Here is a 22770-nt window from a genome sequence, read left to right as displayed (position 1 = left end):
CAGGCTGGGCTAGAGCTGAGGGTGATGCACCCCGGACGCTGAGTCAACAGCTGCCTTTACGTGGGAGTCAGGAGCGCTTCTCCCTTCAGCCAGAATCGATGATTGACAGCTGCTACTCTTTGTAGGGCTCCAGGTGAATGGAGAGTTAAATCATTTCCCAGGTTCGAATGTGTTTTTGAATGTAATTTCAATGCTTTGTTTTGCTTTGCATCACTATGAGGTAGAAGGTCTCTGTTGTATATTCTCTCTCTTTGGTCCTCTTGCTGTGTTCATTACTTATTGCCTATTCTGTTGACTTACTTCACTTGAAATTTAGAAGGAATTAAGAAAGCGAAGTGGAGAACTGTCTACGGAATGTTTGAGCTTAACAGAGTACAAACACAACCACATACCCAGAAAATTCTGACACAGATACTTAGGGGAAATGTCCTGTCCTCACAGCAGGTTTCTCTTTTTTTCAACAGGTAGCATGTGGGAGTCAGCAAAGGAAACATCTGAGCATCCAGTCATGGAGAAAGAATATATCTATTCAGATGTGAATGAGAAAGCTGAATATTGTGATGTATTGAGAAAGGAGGGGAGGAAACACACATCTCAAGGGAAAAATACTTTTAGTGTTTTACAGAGAACTCACACAAGGAGAAAACCATATCAATGCTTGCAGTATGGGAAAAGCTTCAGTGATATTGGAAGCCTTACTTCTCATAAAAGAATTGACACAGGAGATAAACCATATAAATGCCTGGAGTGTGGAAGAAGCTTCAGTCAGAGGGGCAGTCTAACTTCTCATCAAAGAATTCACACGGGGGAGAAACCATATAAATGCCTAGAGTGTGGGAAAAGTTTCAATAACAGTGGACACCTTACTGTCCATCAAAGAATTCACACAGGAGAGAAACCATATAAATGCTTGGAGTGTGGGAAAAGCTTTGGAGAAAGTGGGAAGCTTACTTCCCATCAAAGAATTCACACAGGGGAGAAACCATATAAATGCCTAGAGTGTGGAAGAAGCTTCAGGCAGAGGGGCAGTCTAACTTCTCATCAAAGAATTCACACAGGGGAGAAACCATATAAATGCCTGGAGTGTGGAAAAAGCTTCAGTCAGAGTTCACACCTTACTGTCCATCAAAGAATTCACAAAGGAGAGAAACCATATAAATGCTTGGAGTGTGGGAAAAGCTTTGGAGAAAGTGGAAAGCTTACTTCCCATCAAAGAATTCACACAGGGGAGAAACCATATAAATGCCTACAGTGTGGAAGAAGCTTCCGTGACAGAGGAAACCTTACTGTCCATCAAAGAATTCACACAGGGAAGAAACCATATAAATGCATAAAGTGTGGAAGAAGCTTCCGTGACAGAGGATACCTTACTGTCCATCAAAGAATTCACACAGGAGAGAAACCATATAAATGCTTGGAGTGTGGAAGAAGCTGCAGTCAGAGGGGCAGTCTAACTTCTCATCAAAGAATTCACACAGGGGAGAAACCATATAAATGCTTGGAGTGTGGGAAAAGCTTTGGAGAAAGTGGAAAGCTTACTTCCCATCAAAGAATTCACACAGGGGAGAAACCATATAAATGCTTAGAGTGCGGGAAAAGCTTTGGAGAAAGTGGAAAGCTTACTTCCCATCAAAGAATTCACACAGGAGAGAAACCATATAAATGCTTGGAGTGTGGAAGAAGCTTCAGTCAGAGGGGCAGTCTAACTTCTCATCAAAGAATTCACACAGGGGAGAAACCATATAAATGCTTGGAGTGTGGGAAAAGCTTTGGAGAAAGTGGAAAGCTTACTTCCCATCAAAGAATTCACACAGGGGAGAAACCATATAAATGCTTGGAGTGTGGGAAAAGCTTTGGAGAAAGTGGAAAGCTTACTTCCCATCAAAGAATTCACACAGGGGAGAAACCATATAAATGCTTAGAGTGTGGAAGAAGCTTCCATGATAAAGGATACCTTACTTCCCATCAACGAATTCACACAGGGGAGAAACCATATAAATGCCTGGAGTGTGAGAAAAGCTTCAGTAACAGAAACAGCTCATCTTACCATCAAAGAATTCACACAGGGGAGAAACCATATAAATGCCTGGAATGTGGAAGCAGCTTCAGAAAAAAAGGACACCTTACTTCCCATCAAAGAATTCACGCAGGGGGAAAACCATATAAATTCCTGGAGTGTGGAAGAAGCTTCAGTCAGAGGGGCAGTCTAACTTCTCATCAAAGAAGTCACACAGGGGAGAAACCATATAAATGCCTCGAGTGTGGAAAAAGCTTCAGTCAGAGATCACACCTTACTGTCCATCAAAGAATTCACACAGGGGAGAAACCATATAAATGCTTGGAGTGTGGGAAAAGCTTTGGAGAAAGTGGAAAGCTTACTTCCCATCAAAGAATTCACACAGGGGAGAAACCATATAAATGCCTAGAGTGTGGAAGAAGCTTCCGTGACAGAGGATACCTTACTGCCCATCGAAGAATTCACACAGGGGAGAAACCATTTAAATGTCTGGAGTGTGGGAAAAGCTTCAGTCAAAGCTCACACCATACTATCCATCAACGAATTCACACAGGGGAGAAACCATATAAATGCCTGCTGTGTGTCTCAAGCTTCCATAGGAGAGACAGTCTAACTATCCATCAACGAATTCACGCAGGGGAGAAACCATATAAATGCCTGACATGTGGAAAAAGCTTCAGACAGAGTTCAAACCTTACTGTCCATCAAAGAATTCACATGAGAGATACCATATAAATGCCTGGAGTGTGGGAAAAACTTCAGTCACAGTAAAAGCTTGCCTTCCCATCAAAGAATTCATAGAGGGGAGACAACATGAATGCCTGGAATGTGGGAAAAGCTTCAGTCAGAGGGATGGTCTATCTTCCCATCAAAGCATTCACACAGGAAAGAAACCATATAAATGTCTTGAGTGTGGAAGCAGTTTCAATAACAGTGGACACCTTACTGTCCATCAAAAAATTAATGAAGGAAGCCATATAAATAACAAGAGTGTGAAAGAAACGTCAGTCCCAGTATAAGCTTCTCTTCCCATTAACAAATTCACACAGTGGAGAAACCTTATAAATACCTGTAGTGAGAGAAAAGCTTCAGTCCCTTTAAAAGCTTGTCTTCCCATCCAAGAATTCACACTGGAGAGAAACCATATAAACTTGGAAGTGTGGAAGGAATTTAAATTCGCTGATAGCATTTCAAAACTATTTAATAGTACAGTGTAATAACAGATTTTAAAAATTACTGTAATTACATAAAATGTTTCACAGATTAACAGCCAGATTCTGAAAACTGAGTTGCTCTGCTATGCTCCCCACATACATGGTTTGGTGGAGGGAGAACAACAGGAGCCACTCTGCAGTGCTTGGATTTCACAGTGAGTGTAGTTGGCTCCATAGCAAGTCCAACAACACCAGCCAATCACACAGCAGTGCCCTATAATGTCCCTTTGAGTGGCAGAACAAGCTGCAGCCAACCCCCACCTGCCTATGTGGCAACAGCATCTAGTCCTGCACCAACACACTGGAAAAACTCAATGGCTGGGCAACCACAACAGAAGTCTGTTATGTCTGTGATGGAGAGTGGCCTGAGTGGAAGCAAAACACAAGGCAGAGTCTCAGCTTGAATCCCTGCTCACCATGTGTAAGACGGGTGCCCTTACCACGTGGCCAATCAAGCACGTGCAAAGGAGGGATGCCATCAGATCTTAGGCAGCCCTGGCATCACCCCCCACCAGATGGGGCCTGCCAGGGACCTTGCAAAGACAGCAATGGCCTATAGCTCAGTGCCCTCTCTCCCTTTCGCATCTTCTGTGCAGCAGTGGCTGAGGGAGCTAGAAAGTTTATGTTGCATATTCATTAATTTAATTATCTTTGATTATCTTTACCTATATTGATCTATGTGTTGTCATGTACTTTTATAACCTTTGTAAAGTTGAGCCGCTGGTTAGGAAAAGTACCAGAAGTTCAGGACCACCTCTCAATCTGACAATTCATTAGTATAGCTGAAGAAATAGCCGATTTAGTGTACTTTAATTGCAAATAAGTTCTATTTTTAGCATTATAACCTTGCTGTGAATATTGAATAACATTTAGCAAGATGTATTATAGCCCACAAATTACTCGTTGGCATAATCAATTATTTTGCTTAGAAGACAAACATGTGTTAAAGAGACAAATATTTATTTCCATTCCAAACTCACTTTCTCTATAAGAAGCATCCTGTGAACATCTAATCTGGCTTTCTGCTGGTCATGCTTATGCATTTAGCTATGTTTGATAAATGTTAGGAGACCTGATTTTTATTGCATGCATTTTTTTCTGAACCTGTAGGATTAATTTGTCCCTGTTTATATTGATCAAGTTTTTATATCAAGAATTATATTTTAAATAAAATCAGTATAAAGGAGATCTGTCTGTTGTTCTGGCCAAAAGGATCTGTTCTGCAAAAATGATCTTGGGGTCTTAGTAGATGAAACATTGAACATGAGTCAGTAGTGTGATGTGGTAGTTAAAAAGGCAAATGTGATCTTGGGCTGCATCAACAGACATATAGTGTCCAGATCACGCGAAATGATGGTATTGCTTTACTCTGCTCTGGTTAGACCTCACCTAGAGTACTGTGTTTAGTTTTGGGAACCACAATTTAAGAAGGATGTAGAGGATGGCAACACAGATGGTAAAGGGTCTGAAGACCAAGTCCTACGAGGAAAGGTTGAAAGAGCTGGGTATGTTTAGCCTGATGTCATATAGAAGAGAGTGCCGAGTTGTTTTCTGTTGTCCCAGAAGGTCAGACCAGAACCAATGGGTTGAAATTAAATCAAAAGAATTTCCATCTAGACATTAGGAAGAATTTTCTAACAGAGCAGTTCCTCAGTGGAACAGGCTTCCTGGGGAGGTGGTGAGTTCTCCTTCCCTGGAGGTTTTTAAGCAGAGGCTAGATGGCCAACTGTCAGCTATGCTGATTCTATAACCTTAGGCAGCTCAAGAGAGGGAGGGCATCTTGGCTATCTTTTGGGCATGGAGTACTGGTCACTGGGGGCGTGTGGGGGGAAGTAATTGTGCATTGTGCAGGGGTCAAAAAGGGCAAGAGTCCAGTAGCACCTTAAAGACTAACAAAAATATTTTCTGGTAGGGTATGAGCTTTCGTGAGCCACAGCTCACTTCTTCAGATACAGGGGGTTGGACTAGATGACCCTGGTGGTACCTTCCATCCTGTGCTTCTAAGATCTGATATCTGAGCTCTACTGTGCTGGAAGAGATACATCTGGGACAGAGTTTGTCTTAAGCAGAACTAAGAGAACATCAAAAAAGTTTGTTTTCTTCCTATCCCAAGACTGGGTACTAATTGCAAAATACATCAGAATGACTTCAGAGTTGGATAGAGAAATGAACATGTCTTGGGGAAAACTCAGACCCCTTATAGGGATTTGTCTCCAACTGCTTTCCTTGTCACCAACTGTTTCTGCCAATATAGCTGCTGCTGTCCTTTTTCCTCAACTGCAGGGAGCAGCTACCACAGGGTTAATTTCTCAGCAGGTTTTCAGAGTCCCAAAATGAGTGAGAGTGAGATGGCTATATATCTGCTTACTTCTCCCATTCTGCCTGGCCACTAGAGGGCGATGGCGGGGATAGGTTTGCCAAAACAAGGTTGGAAAACCTTGAGATTTGGGGCGGGAACCTGGGGAAGGCAGGGACCACAGTGGAGTCCAGTGCCATAGACTCTACCCTCCAAAACATCCATTTTCTCCAGGGGAACTGATCTCTGTAGTCTGGAGATAAGCTGTAATTCCAGGGGAATCCCAGGTCCCACCTGGAGGTTGGCATCCCTAGCGATCCCTCATGGGGTTTGTCAAGGCAAGAGACTAATGGAGATACTTTCCCAATGCCTGCTTCTGCGTAGCGACAATGGGCTTCCTTGGGGGTCGCCCATTCAATTACTCAGGAGGGCCGACTTGACCACCTTCTAAAAGCTTAGCCCAGATGTCCACTATCCAGAATGAGATGAAAAAAATAAGAAGCAATCCACATTGCTTTGGCTTGTCCTTCGTGTAGAAAATCTCACAGCCAAAGATTTGCTAGCAGACAAGCAGGCATGCCCATCGCTACAAAGAAGAAAACAGCTGCGGGATCTGCCAACTTCCATCCGCTCCCAGATGTTAAATCAGCTTGCAGGTTGGTGAAGCTACCAGGCCTTATCCCAACTTGCTTTTTGAGAATCAGGTCCAATTTAAACATGATGCTGGTGGGATAGAAAAACTTAACTGTGTAAAACAGGAGTCCAGAAAGAAGACTCTTGTCTTCTCCTACTTGTCTTCTTTGACTTTGTCAACCCCTCCCCAATCCATGCAGCCATCTGTACCTCTCAAACATTTGTTACAAAGCAACCCACCTTTTCTTGAAAATGCCACCAAAGACTATTCTAGAAAAATGACAGGAAGAATTATGATTTTAATGTAATTTTTTTTACTTTTTTACAGCGCAGACGTTAAAAGGTACAATTGCGTTGTTGTTGTTTTAAAACAAAGCAATCCGCTGGACAGGTTTCTTGCCAAAGACAGTTCTTGAAACACAACAGGAAGATTGGTTCTTGTAGGTTATCCGGGCTGTGTGACCGTGGTCTTGGTATTTTCTTTCCTGTCGTTTCGCCAGCAGCTGTGGCCGGCATCTTCAGAGGAGTCACGCTGAAGGACAGTGTCTCTCCATGTCAAGTGTGTAGGAAGAGTAATATATATTCAGAAGGGGGTTGGATTTGAGCTGGATCATTGTCCTGCAAAAAGTATCAAAGGTAATGTGCTAATAAAAGGTAGTTTGTTTTTTAAGCAATCCTCTGGATAGTTTCCTGCCAAACGTGAGGAATTCTTGAGCTAATAGATTACGTGGCATTTATTTATTCTTGGAACTGACCAAGGCTACTAGCAGAGACGTCTGAAACTGCCCAGACAGAAGTACACGTGCCTTTCTTTTTGAGGCCAAGAAGGCCTTTTGAGTGGGAAGGCAAAGCCCAAATGGAGAAAAGCAATGGTTAAAAAGAAGAAGAAGAAAATAGAGCCGAGTCCTGGCAGCTCACAGGCTCCTAAAATCAAGACAGAAATGTCTATTTACATGGAGGCATCCCTCCCCCCATTATTATTTTAGACTTTTAGGTGATTTTTCTACTTCTACGTCCCATTAAGAGAGGCACCGTATCGAACTTGGCCCTCGGCTGTGGGATCTCTCATCTCTGTATTGGATGCAGGGGAAGGGTCTCTTGCCCAGCTGAAAGGCTCTCGAAAGGTTAAAGGGGGGGGCTGGGTCAATCCTAAAGGGGCACATGGGGAGGAGGGGAGGGGAAACCCATTTCCTCTCCCCTCCCCCTCGCAGGAGCCACCTTTGTCTTTCCAGGGCTGCTGCTTGAATGGCTCGGAGGGGTCTGGTGAGCACAAAAAGGAAGGGCTTGGGGGGGGGGGAGGATGGGTTGGGGGCTTCAATGCAAGACCTAAACCAGAGAGAAAGGGGGGGAGAAGAAGGGGGAGAGAAAAAGCCTCTGCCCCCCCCCATCCCCACTGTCTCCTTCCTTCTGCACCAGGGAGCCCCCCCACCTTTGTGCAGAGCCACAAAGTCCCTGCATGGGCTGGAGAGCAGGATCCGAACCCAGCGCCTTGGGAAGTAGGACGGGCTCAAGTGGCCTGAGGTTCCAGAGGCACTTTTAGGCAGGAGCAGGGTGAGTCCGAGACTTTTTACAGTTTGCTCTGGGCTTGAGGTTTCAGGGAAGTGTATTTTGGTTCCTGCTTCCCCCACCCCCACCCCACACACACAAACACACTTTTATGGAGTACTCAGGCTCCTCCAGGAGTTTTCCTTCCCTCCCAGTTTTTCTCCAATCTTTCCCAAACATCCTTTGCTGTGGTGCTGATTTTCGCACCCAAGCCACATGGCTGCTGCCTTTTCCAATCCCACTGCCCACCCCCCCAGGTGGCAGTCAGTTTCCTTTCCCCTGCCATGGAAAGGTGTGGTAGAGGTAATCTTTTGTGTGTTCTAACCAGCAGTTGAATATTGTTGTATCCGTCCCACCAGGCGTCCATCGCAGGGGTCCCCAACCTTCTTGAGCCTCCAGGAATTCTGACCCGGCATGGTGGCAGCATCCACAAAATGACAGGAGTCGGAGCCAACCAGAAAACGATTGCCACAGCTTGACTTCGGGAACACAGTGCAGATCCTTGTGCTGTGGTGGCAGCTGCTGCCAGAGCAACATTTTAAAAAATCTGCGCCGCCAATCAAATCTCCAGTAGTCAATCAGAATCCTTGCCGGACAAAAGCCTTACCTTGCCCCCCCCCCTTTCTAGTGCCAGAAAAGGAGTTAGTGGGCATGATGGCACCCACGGGAACCACACTGGGGACCCCGGCCTATCAGACTATGTGTGAATAAGTGACGCCAAGTCGCTTCTGACTTCTGGTGACCCTATGAATTAATGACCTCTAAAACCTCTTATCATTAGCAGCCTTGCTCAAGTGCAAACTGAATCAGGTTATACTGATACAAAGATACTGGATTGCTGATTTTATAAACCAGCGAAAAAAGCCCCAGTTGCATGTTGGGAGGGGGCCGGGCACTGCTGGGAGCCTGGGGGAGGATTCACTTGAGAGTGCGGGTGAAAATCTCCTTGCATCAGAAAACCTTAACAGCCAGCATAGGCAAAGAAGGCAGAAACCATCTCCTTGGGGGCTAGTTTTCTCAGTGTGGTGAGACTTTCATTCCTAGCTGGGCTCTCTCCTTTGCAGCCCTGAGCCACTCAGTCAATCCTATCCTTTTTTCCTCTTCCTTACAGGCAGCAGTAGAAAAGCTTCCTGGATGCTTTTTCCATAATCTCCTCTGGGTGGTGAAAGGAGAAGAGCCACCATGCAGCCGGCTCAGGTAAGGGGGTGTCCCTGGGGAGAGGTGTAGCGGAGGGCAGGAATGCTTCTTTCTCTCTGGGGAGGCTTAGAGGAGGGAGCTTCTTGCCCTTGGCTCTGGTGCTGCAAGAAGTTGAGCGTGCCCACTGAGGAGGCAGGAAAGTGGCCACCGGCCTGTCCAGAATGGCCTCCGCAGAGAGGCCCAAGCAGGGACTGTGAAAGAGAAATGGCCCAAGAATATCCCACAGAAACAGTTTGGTCATATGGTCAGATGTCCATATGGACATCTCTGGCCACAAGAAACATGCAAGGAAGACTGGGAGGGGGGAACCAAATGTTCTTGGCGGGTCTGCTGTCCTCTTTGTGCTGCTTTTCCAGTATTTATTGAATGTATGTTGTTCTCCCCCCCACCCCAGACCAGCTTTCTAGACATGTAAATAAATGCTTCTCTCTTCTTCTTCTTGCAGGGCAGGGTGTCCTTTGAGGCGGTGGCTATATACTTCACCCTGGAGGAGTGGGCCTTCCTGCGCCCCTCCCAGAGAGCTCTCTACAAGGAAGTCATGCTGGAGAATTTTGGGAACGTGACCTCTGTGGGTGAGGATCCTTTTCTCTGGGCGGTCTCCCTCATGCAGGGAGGAAATTCCTTAAGAGGAAGGACGTGGTCAAGCAGTCCTCCTGGGCCCAAAGGCTGATATCTGCTGTCCTCTATGAGCCTTCCTGTGACGTAGCAGGGGTCCCGGACTCCCTTTTCAAGGAGGGAAACCCTTGCCTGGCAGTCCTGTGTCTGGTCAGGAGAAAGTGGGGCAGTAGAAGGAGGGGCTTCCCTCCAGTCTGGGCCTTGCCGGTCCTGGGCTGAGATGTGGGTGTGGAGGGACCTCTGGTGACTTCTCTGCGACCCTTTTTTGTTCTCCGCTTGCATTTCAATCAGACCTGAGGAAGGAGTAAGCAGAGACCTACCAGTGGCAGATGGACGGTCCTTGGCCACATACTGTATTCCACCCCACCCCATTAGTTGCCTGTTTTGTATGTGGAGGGACAGAGTTCTGGAGAGGCAAAGCCAGCGTGTTGTTGTTGTTAAGAGCGGCGGATTCTAATCTGGAGAACCGGGTTTGTTTCCCCACTCCAACACATGAAGCCTGCTGGGTGACCTTGGGCTAGTCAAGGTTCTCTCTGAACTCTCTCAGCTGCACCTACCCCAAAAGATGTCTCTTGTGAGAAAGGGAAGGAAAGGCGATTGTAAGCCGTTTTGAGACTCCTTCAAGATAGAGAAAAACGGTATATAAAAACCAACTCTTCCTCTTTTTCTTCTTCATCCAACATGAAATTGCTGAATTTATGTGCACAAAGAATACTTACAGTTGTGTTTTTTTCTTTGATAAAAGGACCCAAGATTGCCAAACCTGACCTCATATCCTGGCTGGAAGAGGAGGAAGACCAGTTTCTCCTTACCTTTGATAAAGAAGATGGATTGGCAGGTAGCTGCTTAGGTATTTATCTTGGGCCTGGTCTTCCTTCCGAGGGTTGGTGGATTTCTGCAGCCTTTTTTATCCTCACATGTTGAGTTTGTCCTCATAAGCACCTAAGAAAAGCCATGCTGGGTCAGACTAAGACCCATCAAGCCCATCAACCTGTTTACACAGTGGACAAACCAGGCTTGGATGAGTTATGATCACACAAAGTGATGGTATCGCTTTTGTCTGGTTAGACCTCACCTAGAGTATTGTGTTCAGTTTTGGATACCACAGTTTAAGAAGAATGTAGACAAGCTGGAACGTGTCCGGAGGAGGGCAACAAAGATGGTGAGGGGTCTGGAAACCAAGTCCTATGAGGAAAGGTTGAAGGAGCTGGGTATGTTTAGCCTGAAGAGGAGATGACTGAGAGGTGATAGGATAACCACCTTCAAGTTCTTGAAGGGCTGTCATATAGAGGATGGTGCCGAGTTGTTTTCTGTTGTCCCAGAAGGTCAGACCAGAACCAATGGGTTGAAATTAAATCAAAAGAGTTTCCATCTAGACATTAGGAAGAATTTTCTAACAGTTAGATCGGTTCCTCAGTCGAACAGGCCTCCTTGGGAGGTGGTCAGCTCTCCTTCCCTGGAGGTTTTTAAGAAGAGGTTAGATGGCCACCTGTCAGCAATGCTGATTCTATGACCTTAGGCAGTTTTTTGAAAGTGTCAATAAGCATGTGGACAGGAATGAGCCTGTGGACATTGTGTATTTGGATTTCCAAAAGGCTTTTGACAAAGTCCCCCACTAAAGACTGCTAAGCAAAATTCATAATCATGGGATTAAAGGACAAGTCCTCTTATGGATTGAGAGCTGGCTGAAAAATAGGAAGCAGAGAGTAGGAATCAATGGTCAGTTCTCACAGTGGAGGGGTGTGAGCAGTGGGGTCCCTCAGGGATCTGGGTTAGGACTGGTGCTTTTCAACCTGTTCATCAATGACCTGGAGTTGGGGTTGAACAGCGAAGTAGCCAGGTTTGCAGATGACACCAAATTATTTAGGGTGGTTAAAACAAAATCAGACTGTGAAGAACTCCAGAAGGATCTCTGGAAGAATGGGCATTAAAATGGCAAATGACATTCAGTGTGAGCAAGTATAAAGTGATGCATATTGGGGCAAAAAATCCCAACTTCACATATACACTGATGAGATCTGTGCTGGCAGCAACAGACCAAGAAAGGGATCTTGGGGTGGTAGTGGATAGCTCGATAAAGATGTCAACCCAGAGTGCGGCTGCTCTAAAAAAGGCAAATTTTATGCTGGCCATACTTAGGCGAGGAACAGAGACTAAGACTGCTGATATCATACTGCCCTTGTACAAATCTATGGTGAGACCACACTTGGAATACTGTGTACAGTTCTGGTCCCCACACCTAAAAAAGGATATTACAGAGCTTGAGAAGGTGCAGAAAAGAGCAACCAAAATGATTAGGGGACTGGAGCAACTGTCCTATGAGGAGCGGTTAAAACACTTAGGGCTGTTTAGCTTGGAAAGAAGGCAGCTGAGGGGAGACATGATAGAGATCTATAAAATTATGCATGGTTTGGAGAGAGTGGACAGGGAGATGTTTTTCTCCCTCTCCCATAATACTAGAACACGGGGTCATCTGCTGAAGCTGGAGGGTGAGAGATTCAAAACAGATACAAGGAAGTATTTTTCACACAACACATAGTTAAATTGTGGAACTCCCTGCCCCAAAATGTGGTGATGGCTGCCAACTTGGAAGGCTTTAAGAGGGGAGTGGACATGTTCATGGAGGAGAGGGGTATTCATGGCTACTAGTTAAAATGGATACTAGTCATGACACATACCTATTCTCTCCAGGATCAGAGGAACATGCTTATTATATTAGGTGCTGTGGAACACAGGCAGGATGGTGCTGCTGCAGTCGTCTTGTTTGTGGGCTTCCTAGAAGCACCTGGTTGGCCACTATGTGAACAGATTGCTGGACCTGATGGGCCTTGGTCTGATCCAGCAGGGTTTTTCTTATGTTCTTAGACCTAGCCACAGTGATCCATGACCTAGTTACATCTAGACTAGACTGTCACAATGCATGCTACCTGGAGCTACCCTTGAAGAGTGTTTGGAAGTTGCAGCTTGTGCAGAATGCTGCAGCTTGACAGCTAGTCAGGGACAACTAGCAGGAGCATATGTTCCCAATACTACAGCAATCTGTTCCCAATCACAATTCAAGGTGTTTGCTTTGTCCTTTAAACCCCTATATTGTTTGAGACTGGGGTATCTGAAGGACCATGTTTTCCCATATGTTCCTCCTCAGGAATTAAGTTTGTGGGGAGGTGCCCTCCTAACTGTCCCACCAATTAAAGATGCTCATTTGGTGGATACATGAGAGAGGGCCTTTTCTGTGCCAGCCCCACAATTAAGGAACAACCTCCCCAGCGAACTGTGCCTGCCCATCTCATTGTCTATCTTCCAGAGACCGTTTAATTTAGGACTGCATTTCGATTGATTTAGTTTTTATTGTGGGGTTGTAATCTAAGGTTTTTATAGGTTTTATCATTTCTAATCTAAGCAGAGTTGTTAATCTAAGATTTTTATAGGTTTTGTCATTGTTTATTGTGTTTTTATACTTTTGTATCTTGTAAGCCACCTTGAGTTCCCAAGAGAAAAAGGCAGCTAACAAATTAGTTAAATAAATAAATAAATAAAACCTTTGTGGGGGACCCCTATTCCTTTATCATACTGGAAGAGAGGACAGAGGATGTGGGTTATATTTCCAAATGGTGTGGTGCCCTTCTGAGGATGGGTTATTTTGGCCTTGGTGGGGGGAACTCTGGTAAAATGACCCCCTATAGGCCCTTTTTGTTCCTGGGAATGAGAGATTTACGCTGCTGGCATTGGTCTCAAGTTGCTCCATCTCCGAAAGTAGTTCACTTATGTGATGAACAAGTTATGTTCTGCCTCTGACCGATTGTTAGGAAGAGAGTATTGTAAAAGGGCAGTTAAGAGGGCAGTTAGAGAGCAGTTGGAGAGATGTAAGTTGTCTGGTTGAGTGAAGGTGTGCTGAAGAGCAGTTAAAAGCTCATTGGAAAGAAAAGCTTGTTGGTAACCAAAAATCCCAAATGCTGGAATGGGGAAACAGTTTGAAAACACAATGGGGAAAAACTTTATAATATCTACTTCCTTCAGTCTGACCTTCAAACCATACCCACAGGCTAATATCTTGATCTGTATACATATTTTGAGGGTATGAATAAATGGTGGCAGGATGAATGGAGCTGTGAGTCCCCAACCTCAATAATTCATGGGTGAAATGATTAACAGGTGCTGGGGCTACTCTATTTGCTGATGTCTGTGTGTGAGGAAGAGAGGACTTGAGAGGTGAAATGGTCATAGCTCTCTATGTGTTTCTTCACCATTTAGTGTCCAGCATTTCTTTTTTGTAAAGAAGGCAACTAATTTATATTTCTGGCAATGTATTCTCAGGCCTTCCCTAATACAATATTCCATAAAGTGTTTTAAGGATATTGTCGAAGGCTTTCACGGTCAGAGTTCATTGGTTCTTGTAGGTTATCCGGGCTGTGTAACCGTGGTCTTGGAATTTTCTTTCCTGACGTTTCGCCAGCAACTGTGGCAGGCATCTTCAGAGTAGTAACACTGAAGGACACTGTCCTTCAGTGTTACTACTCTGAAGATGCCTGCCACAGTTGCTGGCGAAACGTCAGGAAAGAAAATTCCAAGACCACGGTTACACAGCCCGGATAACCTACAAGAACCAATGTTTTAAGGATCTCTGAAGACCAACTCCCTTCCCAGATAACAGGACAGTATCATCAGCACAAAGTATACCGGGGATATTACAACTGGCCAAGCAAGTTGCTGCATAAACCATAGCAACCTATACTATACTACAGAAATTTAATAAACTGTAAGACAAAAGAGAACTTACGTTGGAAATGTGGGCACCTAAACCTGCCCATGAAATCCTATAATAATTCGACATTCTGGGCTATTATTAATAGGGGCATTGGAGCCCATGATAGCATTTCTTTTTGTATTCAATCAGAAGTCTGGGAATCATTTTTTAAGAATGTATTTTCTATTTCTAGGTAATTATCTACTCTTGAGATAGCTGGATTTGTCAGTCCTCTCTCAGCTGGGCCTCACGTGACCCCCTCTCACGTTGAAGGTTTGATCTGCTGCTTCCATTTTAGGACAGCCCCTAGAGTAGGTTTTATCCCAAATGAAATATTTAAGTTAAATCCATTTTTTTGTCCATTGGGTAACAAACAATTAATAACTATTTACTGCACAAGATCTATCTTAGAGCTTTTATTAGAGGAAAGGGAAGGTTAGGTTTTGTTAGGTTCTAGGTTTGTTGTACCAATAAAAATCACCCCAGATACCTTACTCATCTGAGTGGTCATCATCACATCAGGTTTCTCTCTCTTTCAGCAGGAGACGTGTGGGAGTCAGCAGATGAACAGGGAAGGCATCTATATCAAGGGAGAAATACCTCTGGTCTTTTTCAGGGGGATGACTCTCTGATGCCAAAAATCTACAAAGGACAGAATAAGAATAAGCACCCTGCAAGTAGGGACATTGTTAATATTCAGTGGAACACCTATGACAAAAAGAAAATATGTAAATACCTGGAGTATGGAAAAAGCTTTAGGCGAAAAGATATACAAACTTCCCATCAAAGGATTCACACAGGTGAGAAACCAAATCAATACTTGGAATGTGGAAAAAGTTTCTATTGGAGTGCACACCTTATTGCCCAGCAAAGAATTCATGAGGAGGAGAACCCATGTAAGTGGCTAGTGTGTGGAAAAATCTTACTTCCCATCAAAGATGACAATCTTGCTTCCCATCAAAGATTTCATAAGGAGAAACCATGTAAATGCCTGGAATGTGGAATCAGCGTCAGTAAAAGTGGCCACCTTACTGTCCATCAAAGAATTCATACAGGTGAGAAACCATATAAATGCCTGGAGTGTGGGAAATGTTTCAGTGAGAGTGGACGCCTTACTTCTCATAAAAGAATTCATACAGGTGAGAAACCATACAAATGTCTAGAATGTGGGAAAAGCTTCAGCCGGAGAGACAGTCTAATTCCCCATCAAAGAATTCACACAGGAGAGAAACCATATGAATGCCTGGAGTGTGGAAAAAGCTTTAGGCACAAGGGAAGTGTTACTGTCCATCAAAGAATTCACAAAAGGAAGAAAACATATGAATGTTTGGTGTGTGGGGAAAGCTTCAGTCACACTAAAAGCTTGTCTTCCCATCAAAGAATTCACACAGGGAAGAAACCATATGAATGCCTCGAGTGTGGGAAGAGCTTCAGTCACAATGGAAGCCTTACTGTCCATCAAAGAATTCACACAGGGGAGAAACCATATAAATGCCTGAAGTGTGGAAAAAGCTTCCGCCACAGGAAAAGCTTGTATTCCCATCAAAGAATTCACACAGGGGAGAAACCACATAAATGCCTGGAGTGTGGGAAATGCTTCAGTCGGACAGACAGCCTAACTATCCATCAAAGAATTCACACAGGGGAGAAACCATATGAATGCCTGGAGTGTGGGAAAAGCTTCAGTCACACTACAAGCTTGTCTTCCCATCAGAGAATTCACACCAGGGAGAAACCATATGAATGTTTGGAGTGTGGGAAATGCTTCAGTCAGAGTACAACCTTGTCTTCCCATCAAAGAATTCACACAGGGAAGAAACCATATGAATGCCTGGAGTGTGGAAAGAGCTTCAGTCGGAGTTCAAACCTTACTGTCCATAAAAGAATCCACACAGGGGAGAAACCATATGAATGTTTGGAGTGTGGGATGAGCTTCAGTGATAGTGGACACCTTACTTCCCATCAAAGAATTCACACAGGAGAGAAACCATATAAATGCCTGGAGTGCGGGAAAAGCTTCGGTCACAGGAAAAGCGCGACTTCCCATCAAAGAATTCACACAGGAGAGAAACCACATAAATGCCTGGAGTGTGGGAAATGCTTCAGTCGGAGAGACAGTCTAACTATCCATCAAAGAATTCACACAGGAGAGAAGCCATATAAATGCCTGAAGTGTGGAAGCAGCTTCAGTATCAGTGGACAACTTACTGTCCATGAAAGAATTCACACAGGGGTGAAATCATATATATGCCTGGCTTGTGGGAAAAGCTTCAATCAGAGTTCAAATCTTACTGTCCATCAAAGAATTCATACGGGAGAGAAACCATATAAATGCATGGAATGTGGGAAAAGCTTCGGTCACAGAAAAAGCTTGTATTCCCATCAAAGAATTCACACAGGGGAGAAACCATAGAAATACTTGGAAGTTTAGAAGGATGTATAAACTGGCTTATAAAATTACAAAGCAGTGCAGTAAAGCAGTGTAATATGTTCCATAATTATATAAAAGGTTTTAGTGGTTAACAGCCAAATTTTGAGAACCCGGAAGCCACAGCACAGTTACACCATCAGCCTCAATGGTTCACCCCCTTGGACGTTCTGTGGAGGAAGGACAAGTGCCTCTCTGTGAGCCCCAGATTGCCCAGTGAATGTGCCGGAATCCATACCAATGCTCACCAACCAGAGAGGGGCTCCTGCTGACATCCCTCAGAGTTGTAGAAAGGGGTGTAGCCGACACCTACTCAACTGCAACCTTTTGACCCCCCTCCTTTTCAGTGCTTGAGGACAGAGAGGAAATACTTAGTGAGTGGGAGGCCTATGATGTCTGTGGCACTCCATTGCACCACACATATGAGTTCCATATGGTTGCCAACCTCAAGGTGGGGCCTGGAGTTCTTACGGCATTACGCCTGATGTCCAGACAACAAATGGCAGACCCTAAGGTATCTCATCCCATGTGAGTTCCTTTCCCTCCCTAAACACGGCCTTCTCTAAGAACTGCCCTCAAATCTCTGGACTTTCCTAAGACAGCAACCCTGGCTGAGTGTCCAGGTCACACCCTGCCTGGCAGAAGGCAAATAGGCAAGGGCTTGTGACCTGGACAATCAATGACTATTCAACCTCTGCATCCTGAGATTCAATTCAAAGAAATCTGATTTGCTTTTCACAACCATGTATATTTGTAGTTAAAATTTATCTATCTGATCATTCTCTAAAGTTGATTCTCACAATAATGTGACTACTTCTAAGTATCTGATTGGCTATCATAATAAGTGATAACAGCACAGATACAAATGATCACTCAACACATACTTATGAGCTCATTCTGAGCAAGGTAGAAGGCCATAGCCATCTCATGAAGAATACTTTCTCAGGCCTTGTATAAAAAGTGCCGTTTAGGTCTAATCAGGCTGGTGGCTTTCAGTTAGTGAAGATTTTACATTGGGTGAATGTCTTGTGTGCCAAGCTTCCTATTTTTCATAGCATTCTGCCAATCAGAGGAAAATGTCATTTGTCTTAATCTTAGAGAACTCTAATGCTTCTATATTTAGCTAAGTTTGAGAAATGTTACAAGACCTATTTTTATTGCATGCATTTTTCTGTACTTGTAGGATTAATTTGCACCTGTTTATATTTCTCAAGTTCTTGCCTAATAAAAAAGTTACACTTTAGTTTAAATAAAACCATGAACTCCAAAAAATTCTCTGTTTGTTCTGCTGGCCAAAGATCTGATGTCTGAGCTGTGATATTTGGCCAAATATCTAATTTCTGACAAATAATATTTCCTTGTTCTAATGGGGGATTGATTCTGCAGCAGAGTTCAGCTTATGAGGCTTCAACTCTCCAAGAGCTGAGTTTAGAGCACATCTCCTGATCGGGTGCAAATTAAATAATTCTTCACAATGAATTCAGCGCTGGTTAGGGAAATGAACACTTGGAGAAAATCCAGCCCCTCGCGGAGATCTGTCTGCAACTGCTTACATATGTGCCTGCCATGTCAGCTTAACAGAGCTCCTGCTTTTCTTTTGCCACCCCAGGAGTGAGGCAGGGCTGCCGAGAAGCCCCACTGCCCCCCATGATCCAAACACGTGTCCAATTTTGTAACTTCTGTACATGAATACATTCGTGGAATTGGAATAAGAGTTGGTTTTTATACCCCGCTTTTCTCAAAGCGGCTTTCAGCCACAATCCCTTCTCCCCACAACAGGCACCTTGTGAGGTAAGGGGGGCTGAGAGCGTTCTAAGAGAACTATGACTGATTATGTAGTGCTGGATGCGAAGGACTAGGATCATTGGAACTGATTTAATTGACATTTTTGGAAAAGATTATTTCATTTGTCATATAGCATGAAGCTTAATGTCTACAGTAGCAAAGTAGTGTTTACAAAGTGATATTAGATGGTTCTTGTAGGTTATCTGGGCTGTGTAACCGTGGTCTTGGTATTTTCTTTCCTGACTTTTCGCCAGCAGCTGTGGCAGGCATCTTCAGAGGAGTAACACTGAAGGACAGTGTCTCTCAGTGTCAAGGGTGTAGGAAGAGTAATATATAGTCAGAAAGGGGTTGGGTTTGAGCTGAATCATTGTCCTGCAAAAAGTATCAAAGGTAATGTGCTAATCATTGCCCTGTAAGTATCAAGATAATGTGCTAATTAGGGTGTGGTATGTTAATATGGAACCATTGTATCCTGAAGTGATCTGTTAATGTGTGAAATCCAAAGCTAGTCTGCATGGCTATTGTGGACTGTAGTCTTTGTTAGTCTGGAGGTTTTCAGGACAGGAAGCCAAGCCTTATTCATTCTTAAACTCTCTTCTTTTCTGTTAAAGTTGTGCTGATGTTTATGAATTTCAATGGCTTCTCTGTGCAATCTGACAAAATAGTTGGTAGAATTGTCTAGTCTTTCAGTGTCTTGGAATAAGACCCTGTGTCCTGTTTGTGTCAGTCCATGTTCAGCCACTGCTGATTTCTCAGGTTGGCCAAGTCTGCAGTATCTTTCATGTTCTTTTATTAAGGGAAAGATGGATTGTTATTTGGATGACCTGAGCTAGGCAATAACGTAGTAAGAGGCGCACTTTAAGGTGATTGAGGAAATGGGTGCCAGGATATCATGAGGGTCTCATTTCCCAAACTCAGGATTGGGAAGGGAATCCCACCAAATTAGGCACCAAAACTGTGGAACTTCCTCCGTAGGGAGAGTCATCTCCCTCCCTCTATCATTGTCTTCCACCAGTCTATGTTATTTATACCAGTGATATTTCATACCTGAGCATTTTCATCCTGTGTGTCTGGAAATCAATCCAGGGGGACACTGGAGTTCTGCCCCCTGAAACACAGCAGCTCCAGCACAGCTGGACTGGCCAGATGTAAACACGGGCGGTCCAGAAGTTACAGTGGCCCCTGTTGTGTGGTCAAAGCAGGTGATCTACCACTGAGTCAGAAGGCACCGAGAGGCAAAGGAGCTTAAGATGCTCTGAAATTCCCCCTGGAGTTCCCCAAACTTTGGGAACTATGCTTTTTCCTAGGGCAGGGGTCTCAAAACTGCGGCTCCAGAGCCACATGCGGCTCTTTGGCCCGTTGAGTGCGGCTCTCCGAACTTGGCTGGAGCCCCTGCTCTTGCGCCTGCTCGCGCCGGCAGCCGGGCTGCGGAGCCTGCGTGCCTGAGAGAGAGAGAGAGCGCGGGCGCGCTGTCTTCCCCCCCACCATGGAGAATGGCCGGGTCCCCCTTGCCCTCAATGGTTGGGAGGCTAAAGCCTCCCCTCCCCTCTAGCCGTGCGATTGCTGGGCGGGCAGCTCAGCAGTTCCTGGCCCCCCCGCCTATCAGCTTTTGGGCGGGATGGGCTTCCTTTGGTAGACCTGGCCTCTGGCTGAGTCCCATTGGGAGGCCATGTCTACCCACTGGCTTTCTTGGCAGTAGACCTGGACTCCGAGGAGGGGAAAAAGTCCCCCTTCAGAGGCCAGGTCTACCAATTGGCTTCTATAGGCCTCCGGAGGCCAGGTCTACTGCCAAGAAAGCCAATGGGTAGACCTGGCCTCCCAATGGGACTCAGCCGGAGGCCAGGTCTACCTATAGGCTTTTATGGCGGTAGGCCAGGCCTCCAGACGGGGAGGGGGAAATGGCAGGGACTTACAATTTAATTTTTATCAATAAATAAGATCACGATTAAGTATGATATCAAGTTTTATTCAGTGTACCTATAGTTTAATTAAGACTTAAAACTTAAATTAAAGTTTATTAAGTTAATAAACAGTGTACCTACCTATATAGTTTAAGTTTAAGAAATTTGGCTCTCAAAAGAAATCTCAATCGTTGTACTGTTGATATTTGGCTCTTTTGACTAATGAGTTTGCCGACCCCTGTCCTAGGGAACCGTATCCCCTGCTACTAGTAAAGGGAAAGATGGCGTGGTAAGATGCCCATCCACAGATGGGATGTGAAGGTAACATGACCGGGAAGTTTAGACTAGCCTCATGTGTTTCATTTCCTTAGATCTGCTGTAGTCCTTTAGGTGGTGATATTCTTGCCTTGTGTGCTGATGCTCTAGATTCCACCTCTATGTAGCAGTAAATAAAGATCTTGTTACTTTTAAGAAGTCGGAATGTGTTGAAAGCTCTTCGCTCAAGCATCCAGTTGCTCATTCAGGTATGCACAAAGGAAGGGGAGTGGGAGCTGACAGCATCCACCCTCTCGTGCAGACAGAGACCCTACCTGTGGCCAAAACTGTAGGTAAACAGAAGGGCACATGTGTAGTTTGGGTGGTGGCAGACTGAGGGACATGTAGGGTGTGGGGGGAGAAGAAGGTGGAAGCAACCTCCCTCTACGTACATGCATGCAAACCCCTCTGTCTCATCATTTACAGTCACTATCCTGCTATGACCAGGAATAAAGTAGCATATAAATTGTCTAAATAAATACACAAAAAGTTACCTAACAAATGGAGAAATCAGAGCATGACTCCAGGTAACGAATATAAGCCTGGAGATGATCAACTGTGGAAGTAAAAGCTGGAACACTGAAGTTTCCAGAAAGCATGCAGAGATTACACAAGAACATAAGAAGAGTTCTGCTGTACCAGACCAGTGGTCCATTCAGTCCAGCATCCTGTCTCACACAGTGGCAACCAATTCCCCTGGAGGACCAAAAACTGGATACAGTGGCCGAGGCCTTCCCACTATGTTGCCTCCTGGCGCTGGGATTCAAAGGCTGACTGCCTCTGAATGTGGAGGTTTTCTTCAGTCACCATGGCTAGTAGCCACTGACAGACCTATCCTCCATGAATCTGTCTAACCCCCTTTTTAAAGCTGTCTATGCCTGTGGCCATCACTACATCCCCCAACAGTGAACTGCACACTTGCTGCGTAACCAAGTATCTCCTTTTGTCAACCCTGCATCAACTGTCTTATCAGCCTCAGCCTTTCCTCATAGGGAAGATGCTCCAAACTTCCAATAATCTTGGTTGCCCTCTACTGCGCCCCAGATGACACCCCCCCCCAAGGCGGGCTAGCAGGCAGGCATCCAACCAGTGGCGCACTCGCCCATCGGGTGGCACAGGATGGTCTGTTGCACCAGCCAGGCGTAGACATCCAGCCGCATGCCAGAGTTGCTCCTGCTCCACATGGTCGAGGCCAGATTCTACAGCGGGCTCCTGCTACCTCTGCCTGCAGGGATGAAATGAGGACACACTGGCTAAGAACTCCCCCCCCCTGCATTCAGGCCCTGCCCCCTTTAACCCCTTCGTTGTCGCCACTTCTGCCCCCAGCCCTCATGTAGTACAGAGGGAACACGTTTCTCCATGGCCCGGGTGGGAAAGGGTTAACTCAGTTTCTTGGGTGATCCTAGCAGCTCCATAGCTAATGACTCTTTTGCAAGGGGGAAAGAAGGTTCCTTTTCTCAGTAAAACAAACTCACATCCGCCTGCCACAGGAGGGGGCGGATCACCAGTCTAAGATCCTTCTGAGGTAGAGATCTGCCAGGACCCACGAAGGCCCAGACCAAATGATTTCGTGGGCCTTAAACAGCCCCTGGGCCTGATGTCCCCCACCCCTGCACTAAAGTGTAAATGCTTTGAAGTTGATAGAAAGGCATTCCTTCTGACCACAGACTTGGCACATCCTCATGATCATCAGTGTTAACTATACAGACAGGCAGAAATGCTTCTTTGAAGGCAAAAAACCGACCCAGACCTGTATTTTGAATGGAATAAGAGACTTTTGCCTTTCCATAGGAAAAGATACATCTTGCCAGTCCTTTCATACAGAGTGGTCCTAGCCTTTACTAGGGAGAAGTGTACCTTGAATTGATTTCAAACAGGAAAATTCTACAAGTTCATCTGTTCTATATGCTTTCTGTGGCTTATAAATGAAAGCCCATAACAGTGTGCTGTAGCCATCAGAATGGCAGACTAGGTTTAAACATCCATGTTTGAACCCCAATTCTGTCATAGGTTGCTTGCTTACCTTGGGGTCCATCACACTCTTGGTCAGACCGCCTCACAGTGTTGCTGTGACTATAAA

At 45.0% G+C, this 22770-nt stretch overlaps 2 protein-coding genes across 2 annotated transcripts; both read left to right on the top strand.

Moving 5' to 3' along the window:
- Nucleotides 1–469: 469 nt before the first annotated feature.
- On the top strand, nucleotides 470–8416 carry LOC130493418 (zinc finger protein 501-like). The gene is made up of 3 exons (XM_056867154.1): nucleotides 470–1190; nucleotides 2118–2444; nucleotides 8334–8416. The coding sequence occupies exons 1-3, from the start codon at nucleotides 470–472 to the stop codon at nucleotides 8414–8416; spliced, it is 1131 nt and encodes a 376-aa protein (XP_056723132.1).
- A 471-nt stretch (nucleotides 8417–8887) lies between these two features.
- Nucleotides 8888–16674, top strand: LOC130493417 (zinc finger protein 420-like). Its single transcript, XM_056867153.1, has 3 exons — nucleotides 8888–8902; nucleotides 9348–9470; nucleotides 15130–16674. The coding sequence occupies exons 1-3, from the start codon at nucleotides 8888–8890 to the stop codon at nucleotides 16672–16674; spliced, it is 1683 nt and encodes a 560-aa protein (XP_056723131.1).
- Nucleotides 16675–22770: the final 6096 nt, after the last annotated feature.

This window comes from Euleptes europaea, chromosome 1, assembly GCF_029931775.1.
Source record: "Euleptes europaea isolate rEulEur1 chromosome 1, rEulEur1.hap1, whole genome shotgun sequence".
In the NCBI taxonomy this organism is placed as follows: Eukaryota; Metazoa; Chordata; class Lepidosauria; order Squamata; family Sphaerodactylidae; genus Euleptes; species Euleptes europaea.
This window is presented reverse-complemented; position numbering and strand designations above follow the sequence as displayed.

Coding starts and splice junctions, on each gene's coding strand:
- LOC130493418 (XM_056867154.1), top strand. CDS start 470: ATGTGGGAGTCAGCAAAGGAAACATCTGAGCATCCAGTCATGGAGAAA. Junction 1,191..2,117: donor TGGGAAAAGCTTTGGAGAAA/GTGGAAAGCTTA, acceptor TCAGAAAAAAAG/GACACCTTACTTCCCATCAA. Junction 2,445..8,333: donor AGAGTGTGGAAGAAGCTTCC/GTGACAGAGGAT, acceptor CCCCCTTTCTAG/TGCCAGAAAAGGAGTTAGTG.
- LOC130493417 (XM_056867153.1), top strand. Junction 9,471..15,129: donor ATTTTGGGAACGTGACCTCT/GTGGGTGAGGAT, acceptor CTTATTGCCCAG/CAAAGAATTCATGAGGAGGA.